Here is an 8241-nt window from a genome sequence, read left to right as displayed (position 1 = left end):
ATGAGGAGGATGGGGGTTCAGATGCCCCAGGGGAGGAAATGAGAGGGATTAGGGGGCTTTATCTAGGTGAGTGGAGGAGGGTGAGTGCCGGGGGGGAGGGTGGTAGGAGCAAGAGCTGAAGTGGTTTCAGAGGAGGAAACTAAGGCACATAAGCCAAGGAGGGAACGCAAAGTTGATGGGGGGGATGGCTAAGGGTGCCCCACTGTAACCTACTGTCCCCAGTCAGGGGAGGGGTCACCCATCCCCCTCGCTGTGAGGTTGGCTGCTCCCACTGGCAGCAGAGCTCAGGGATGCTCCCTCTGTGACTCGCTGTAGCACATATAGAGGGCACGTCTCATAGCAGCTTGTGCTTCTCACCACCCCCTAGCAGCTAGAAGTTTCTGGCGCCTCACTCCATGGTGGGAGAAAGCACAAGACACTCCCATCGCCCCTGCCACCTCCATACCTTTTTCTCCTCTATCCAACCCTCTGCTTAGTGCCTTGCCCCTGCTGTGACATCTCAACATAGAGATGGGGCAAAAGGGTACCTGCCAAAATCCTGGGATAGCTCCCCTCCAGCACAGTACATGTGGTTAAGAGTGAAGGGAAAAGGGAGTACCCTGCCCCCTCATCCCACATGTTGAGTAATTTGTGATGTAAAAAAACCTGCTCTGACGGTACAAACGGAGAAACAGATCTTCCTATACATTATTACAGAGATTAAGTGGCACTGTTATGCAAAGGTGCGTTGGAGTCAGAGATGCTAGAATGCATAGTCCACCACCACACATTTTTATTTAAAAAAACACTACCAACCTATCAGAATACATCCTTATTCTATAGAGTAAGCTGCCAGTGTGATAAGCATGACTGAGATACTAAAGAACTCAGAGTTATATGTAGTTAAAATTGTCTGTATTGTTCCGGGGTGTGATGGTTCAGCCTCAACCGTGCTTGTTTCTCCATCTGTAGAGGGTTAAGGATTACATTCTCCTGCTCCTGCCAGCCAGAATCTTGTGTCTGAAGCAGATTTCAAGGCAGTAATAGAAGTTTAGGGTCACCGCTTTGTTGTAGGTTTACAATTAGCATTGTGAAATAAGTAAAAGAATGAAATAATTGTTTTCTCTTGCATTTCAATTTGATGTTCCTGTTCAAATATTCTGTGTAAATCAATCCTGTTTTGTGCATGAATGAGGAGTGTGTGTGTTAGAATATAAGTGTGAAGGCAATCACCAGACCAAATGTTCTAGCAGGACAGAAAAAGGCGCTAGGAGATTACAACATGCCCCTATTGAGATGTCAAAGGAGCGCAGATTGATGACTCTAAAAAACAAGGCAAGCACCTATCAATTGGGACAAGATAGCTGTGATCAAAATCAGCATGGGGTAAGTCCCCGAGAGACTGATGAAGGAATAAAATAAGCAATAAGAACAATTTTAGAAAACAAGCACTCGTCAAACAGCAATTGATTACAGCATAACGATGCAAAACTCATTGGTCCCAATGAAGTTAGATCACTATATCAACGGGGTGCTTTGCCATGAAATTTTGGGTTCGTCCTGCCAAGACTTCCCCGGAGCATCGTGTCACAACCGACAGAACCTGGCTCCTTCCTACCCATAATCAACCTAGCTGGCCACTAGGTTGCTCCAGACTCTGTACTGGTAACTACAGTGTGTGTGTGTGTGTGTGTGATTGAATGCATATGCTAATTGTATCTCCAATAAATGCGGCATATTGCCTTTTCCTCTGAAAAAGATCCTGTGTGCTTATAAGCATAACACAGTAGGGGTGGGATGGTGGAAGAAACAGGAAGGGAAGCATTCTGGGGAATACATTTTCAACACCCAAGTGGGTCTTTGCAAACTTGTCAATATGATGTATTTATGTATTTTTAATCACACCTCCAGCGGCACCAAATAGCACATAGGGCAGCACATTCTGCAAACAAAGGTAAGAGACTACAATTCCCCTGCTGCATCAAGGCACACTGCACTAGAAGCACACCTGAGAAGCAGCAGCAGCTTTAAGTCCTTGTTCCCCCGCCCCCCCGTCCCACCCACCCACCCACCCACACACACACACACACACACAGAATCTGCACAGAGAGCTATAGACGTCTGTCATAACTATAAAGGGAAGGGTAACAGCTCTCCTGTGTACAGTATTCTAAAATCCCTCCTGACCAAAATCCTTTTACCTGTAAAGGGTTAAGAAGCTCATGTAACCTGGCTGACACCTGACCCAAAGGACCAATAAGGCAACAAGATACTTTCAAATCTTGGGGGGGGGGGAAAGCTGTTGTTTGTGGTCTTTGTTTGGGAGCTCGTTAGCTCTTGGGACTGAGAGGGACCAGACAACAATCCAGGTTCTCCACATCTTTCTAAACAAGTCTCTCCTATTTCAAACTTGTAAGTAAATAGCCAGGCAAGGCGTGTTAGTTTTCCTTTGTTTTCTCAACTTGTAAATGTACCTTTTACTAGAGTGTTTATCTCTGTTTACTGTACTTTGAACCTGAGACTAGAGGGGGATCCTCTGAGCTCTTTAAGTTTGATTACCCTGTAAAGTTATTTTCCATCCTGATTTTACAGAGAGGATTTTTACCTTTTTCTTTAATTAAAAGTCTTCTTTTTAAGAACCTGATTGATTTTTCCTTGTTTTTAGATCCAAGGGGTTTGGATCTGTATTCACCAAGGAATTGGTGAAGAGTTTCTCAAGGCTTCCCAGGGAAGGGAATAAGCTTTGGGAATGGTGGCAGCGGACCAGAGCTAAGCTGGTAGTTAAGCTTAGAAGTCTTCATGCAGGCCCCCACATTTGTACCCTAAAGTTCAAAGTGGGGAAGCAGCCTTGACAACGTCTATGTCCCAATCACCACTGGACACATGCAGGTGAACATGGCTTTGAAGGGAGGCTGTAGACCAACAGGCAAGGAGAGAGAGCATGTTGGCCAACACCTTAGAGAGAAGTAATGAAGGAAGAACAAACACCACCTGTAGTCACCTTCCGGGTTCCAGGCCTCTGCTCAGGAGGACATGCTTCGCCCTGCCCAGGGAGATCAAAAACTCACAAGATGAAGAAATTCTCCCTCTGCACCCAGAATGAGCAGGAAATCTTTTATTAGAAAACAAGCTGCAGCTAGAGGGAAGCAGGAGTCTGTACTCAGCCTTTCTACACATTTATCTTAGAGGCCAGTCAGGGTAATGCACCGGTGTCCCCTGGAGCAGCAGTGACACCCAGTGGCCAGTCAGGATAATGAACAGACTATTTCCCCTGGAGCAGCCGTGACAGCTGGTGGTCAGTCAGGATAATGCACAGAGTGCATCTGCCCTGGAGCAGCAGTGACACCAGTGGCTAGTCAGAGGTAATGCATGGACTGTCTCTTCCATGGAACAGCAGTGACACCCAGTGGCCAGACAAGGTTATGCACAGAGTGTTTCTCGAAGAACAGTAACACCCCAGGGACAGCACCAGCCTCTTCCGGTGGTGGTGAATAGACAAAAATGTGGCAGCTGCAACCCTCTTTGCCATGAGGCCCTGCCCCTTCTGTGGTTCCACCCTCTGCTCCTCCGCAGCGAAGTGCCAGCCCTGCCTCCTCTCCTCCAAGGCTCTGGCCCATGGCCATGTCAGAGGCCAGAAGCCAGAGTCGGGCAGGGTGAAGCAGTTGCTGCACTAGCTGATGTCAGAGTGCAGGCAGCCGCAGAGCTTCCCCATCTTGTCTTCCTGCTGCTTGGGACCCCAGGGCTGTGGCTGCTCCTCAGCTCCCTACTACCCTTTGACCGCTCACCGCCTGTAAGAGCCTCCCTGGTACGGGGTCCAGCTAGGGGGCCAACACAGCCCTCGGGGAGCAGGACTCAGGAACCCAGGCCAGAGCACATCAGTCCGGGATGCTGTGCTGAGCCTTGGACCCTCCACCTGCCCTGGGTGGTAAACCCTTGTGAGCGGACACACGGGCCAAGGGCTATGCCCCGCTCACATCCTCTGAAGCAAGCCAGAGTTGGTAGGGAGGAGGACTAGAGTAGCCACCACACAAAATTCAGTTAAAGTCAAGTATTCATTAAGCTAATTTTTCCTACTGGGGACTAGGCTGCTGCAACAGGGATGGGATGGGAGGAGCCTAGGGTAACTTCTAGGGAACAAATTTTTAGGCCTGACTGGAGTCTTTGCAAAAGCAAAGTTACAACCCCACCCCCCCACCCCACCCCTGCGCACACACAAACACACACACAAAACACCCTACTGATCAATCACTGAACAGACATCCAGCTGCCCCAAGCAGTGCCCAGGTCACCACAATCTAGAAACACAGGCCAGAGAAGACAACTCCCATGAGGTATCAGGGCCGGTGAGGAGCTGCACTAGAAATACACATTAGATCAGGGGTAGGCAACCTAAGGGTATGTCTACACTACGGGATTAATCCGAATTTAGATAATTCGGATTTGAGAAACAGGTTGTATAAAGTCGAAATGAGTGCGGCCACACTAGCACAGTAATTCGGTGGTGTGCGTCCAAGTACCGGGGCTAGCGTCGATTTCTGCACCGTTGCACTGTGGGTAGCAATTCCATAGCTATCCCATAGTTCCCGCAGTCTCCCGCGCCCATTGGGATTGTGGGTTAAGATCCCAGTGCCTGATGGGACAAAAAACATCGTCGCAGGTGGTTCTGGGTACAGCCTCACTTCCTCCCTCCCTCCCTCCCTGCATGAAAGCAACGGACGGCAGACAACCATTTTCGCGCCTTTTTTCCTGGGTGGGTGAACACTGCAGACTCCATACCACGGCAAGCATGGAGCCCGCTGAGGTCAAGACAGCACTCATGAATATTGCAAACACCTCGCGCGTTCTCGTGGAGTTTATGCTCAGCCAGGACCAGAAAAACGAGGCGAGGAGGCAGCGGCGGCGGCAGCGCAGCGACAAGCATGATGAGGACATGGACATGGACACGGACACAGAATTCAGTGAAACCACAGGCCCCGGTGCTTTGGAGATCATGTTGTTAATGGGGCAGATTCTATCCATGGAACGCCGATTCTGGGCAAGGGAAACAAGCACAGACTGGTGGGACCGCATAGTGTTGCAGGTCTGGGACGATTCCCAGTGGCTGCGGAACTTTCGCATGCGTAAGGCACTTTCATGGAACTTTGTGACTTGCTGTCTCCTGCCCTGAAACGCCAGAATACCAAGATGAGAGCAGCCCTCACAGTTGAGAAGCGCGTGGCGATAGCCCTGTGGAAGCTTGCAACGCCAGACAGCTACCGGTCAGTCGGGAATCAATTTGGAGTGGGCAAATCTACTGTGGGGGCTGCTGTGATGCAAGTAGCCAAAGCAATCACTCAGGTGCTGCTACGAAAGTTAGTGACTCTGGGAAATGTGCAGGCTATAGTGGATGGTTTTGCTGCAATGGGATTCCCTAACTGTGGTGGGGCAATAGACGGAACCCATATCCCTATCTTGGCACCGGAGCACCAAGCCACCGAGTACATAAACCGCAAGGGGTACTTTTCAATGGTGCTGCAAGCACTTGTGGATCACAAGGGACGTTTCACCAACATCAACGCGGGCTGGGCGGGAAGGGTTCATGACGCTCGCGTCTTCAGGAACACTACTCTGTTTAAAGGGCTGCAGCAAGGGACTTACTTTCCGGACCAGAAAATAACCATTGGGGATGTTGAAATGCCCATAGTTATTCTTGGGGACCCAGCCTACCCCTTAATGCCATGGCTTATGAAGCCATACACAGGCAGCCTGGACAGGAGTCAGGAGCTGTTTAACTACAGGCTAAGCAAGTCCAGAATGGTGGTAGAATGTGCATTTGGCCGTTTAAAAGGTCGCTGGCGTTCATTATTGACTCGCTCTGACCTCAGCCAAAGAAATCTCCCCATTGTTATTTCTGCTTGCTGTGTGCTCCACAATCTCTGTGAAAGTAAGGGGGAGACCTTTATGGCGGGGTGGGAGGCTGAGGCAAATCGCCTGGCTGCTGATTACGCGCAGCCAGACACCAGGGCGATTAGAAGATCACACCATGAAGCGCTGTGCATCAGAGAAGCTTTGAAAACCAGTTTCATGGCTGGCCAGGCTACCGTGTGAAATATCTGTTTGTTTCTCCTTCATGAAAACCCTCCCCCTTTACTGACTGATTTTCTGTAAGGAACCCACCCTGCCCCTTCCCCCAGCTTTCTTTCAAACCAAATAAAGTCACTATCATTTAAAAATCATTTATTCTTTATTAATAGATTAGAAAAAGAGGGAGGGAACCCGGGTGGTATTTGGGAGGAGGATTGCTGGGAAGGAAAAAGCCACAAAGAAAAGGTTAAAAAAATGACAGCCTTTTGCTTGGGCTGTCTACTGGGGTGGAATGGGAAGGTGTACGGAGCCTCCCCCCCCGCGTTCTTACACGTCTGGGTGAGGAGGATACGGAACATGGGGAGGGGGGAGGGTGGAACAGGGGCTGAAGCGGCAGTCTGTTTTCCAGCAGCCGTTCCTGAACCTCCACCAGATGCCGGAGCAGCCCCAGCGTTGCATCCTTCATCCTCTGGTCTTCCTGCCGCCATCTCTCATCTCGATCGTCTCTCCTCTCCTCACGTTGGTCCCTCCTCTCCTCACGTTCACTGACTTCTTTCCTATACTTTGAAACTGTTTCCTTCCACTCATTCAGATGAGCTCTGTCACTCCTGCTGGATTGCATAATTTCAGAAAACATGTCCTCCCGCGTCTTCTTCTTACGACGCCTTATCTGTGATAACCTTCGGGATGGAGGAGGGAGGCTTGAGGAATTTGCAGCTGCTGTAGGGAGGGGAAAAAAGAGAGAATTGTTTTAAAAGCTACATTTTGCAGAACAATGCTTATACTCTTTCACGGTGACCAACACTGTTCACATTACATAGCACATGTGATTTCTGTGCAAGGTCGCATTTTGCCTCTTAATGCTGAGTGCCTGTGGCTTTGCTGCTAGAGATCACAGGTCTGGGCAACAGAATTCGGCTTGCATGCGGCCATGGTAAGCCATTGTTTTACAGCTTCTGCACCCTCCTTTCCCACATACCAAGCATAGCCTGTAGAGTGCTGCAGAAGCCTGGCCAATCTCAGCCAGTTGGGGGGGGGGCAGTGTGGGGGGGCTTGTCTGGGCCCCTTCAGGCAAGTAGAGTGCTGCGGTTTTTCTGTTAACATTCAGCAGCACCAGAAAACAAACTAACCCCCCCCCCCCCCCCGCCATGAATTCTCTGGGATGATCACGGTACCCCTCCCCCCACCGCATGGCTGGTATCAGGGAAGATCCCTGCAGGCACCAAACTACCCCCCCCCCCCCGCCGCCGACCCCCCCCCCTCGCCATGAATTCTCTGGGATGATCACGGTACCCTCCCCCCACCGCGTGGCTGGTAACAGGGAAGATCCCTGCTAGCCAAACGCGAAAAACTCAGGGCCAATTTCCCATCTGCGCTTGGCTAACTGCAGGGAAGGATTTATTTTCCGCCACAGGCAAACAGCCCAGTAGGAACGGCCACCTCTGTCCCCTTAATTAAGTTCCCGTATTTCAACCAGGTTACCAGGAGTGATATCACTCTCCTGAGGATTACACAACAAGATAAAGAACGGATGTTGCTTGAATGCCAGCAAACACCGGGACCATACGCTGCCAGGCTTTGTCAGGCAATGATACCAGATTACTTGCTGCAAGCATGGCGTGGTCAAGTGTCCTACCATGGAGGAGGGAATAAGGATGCACTGCCCAGAAACCTTCTGGCAAGGCTTTCGGAGTACCTCCAGGAGAGCTTCATGGAGATGTCCCTGGAGGATTTCCGCTCCATCCCCATACACGTTAACAGACTTTTCCAGTAGCTACAGACTTTTCCAGTAGCTGAACTGACCGCGAATGCAAAGTCAGGCAAAGTAATAATTAAAAACCGTTTGCTTTTAAAACAAGTTTTATATTTTAAAGGGTAAACTCACCTGAGGTCCCTTCCATGGGGTCAGAGTCTTGGGTACTGGCTTGGGAGGCTTGGGAGGGTACTTCAGTCAGGGTGATAAAAAGATCCTGGCTGTTGGGGAGAATGGAGTGCTGTGTGCTCTCTGCAAGCTCATCCTCCTCCTCCTCCTCCTCCTCTACCCCATCGGCAGAATCCTCAGGCGTCGAGACTATCCCCAACCCAGAATCCACGAACAAAGGTGGGGTAGTGGTGGCAGCCCCCCTAGAATTGCATGCAGCTCGGCGTAGTAGCGGCATGTCCGCGGCTCTGACCCGGAGCGACCGTTTGCCTCCTTTG

General features: G+C 50.3%; 1 protein-coding gene across 1 annotated transcript; it reads right to left on the bottom strand.

The window, feature by feature from the left end:
• Window positions 1–6266: 6266 nt before the first annotated feature.
• On the bottom strand, window positions 6267–8241 carry LOC128826109 (uncharacterized). Its single transcript, XM_054009206.1, has 2 exons — window positions 7928–8241; window positions 6267–6762 (listed from the first exon to the last, which is right to left on the bottom strand). The coding sequence occupies exons 1-2, from the start codon at window positions 8199–8201 to the stop codon at window positions 6290–6292; spliced, it is 747 nt and encodes a 248-aa protein (XP_053865181.1). The 5' UTR covers window positions 8202–8241; the 3' UTR covers window positions 6267–6289.

Source organism: Malaclemys terrapin, chromosome 19 (assembly GCF_027887155.1).
Source record: "Malaclemys terrapin pileata isolate rMalTer1 chromosome 19, rMalTer1.hap1, whole genome shotgun sequence".
NCBI lineage: Eukaryota > Metazoa > Chordata > Testudines > Emydidae > Malaclemys > Malaclemys terrapin.
This window is presented reverse-complemented; position numbering and strand designations above follow the sequence as displayed.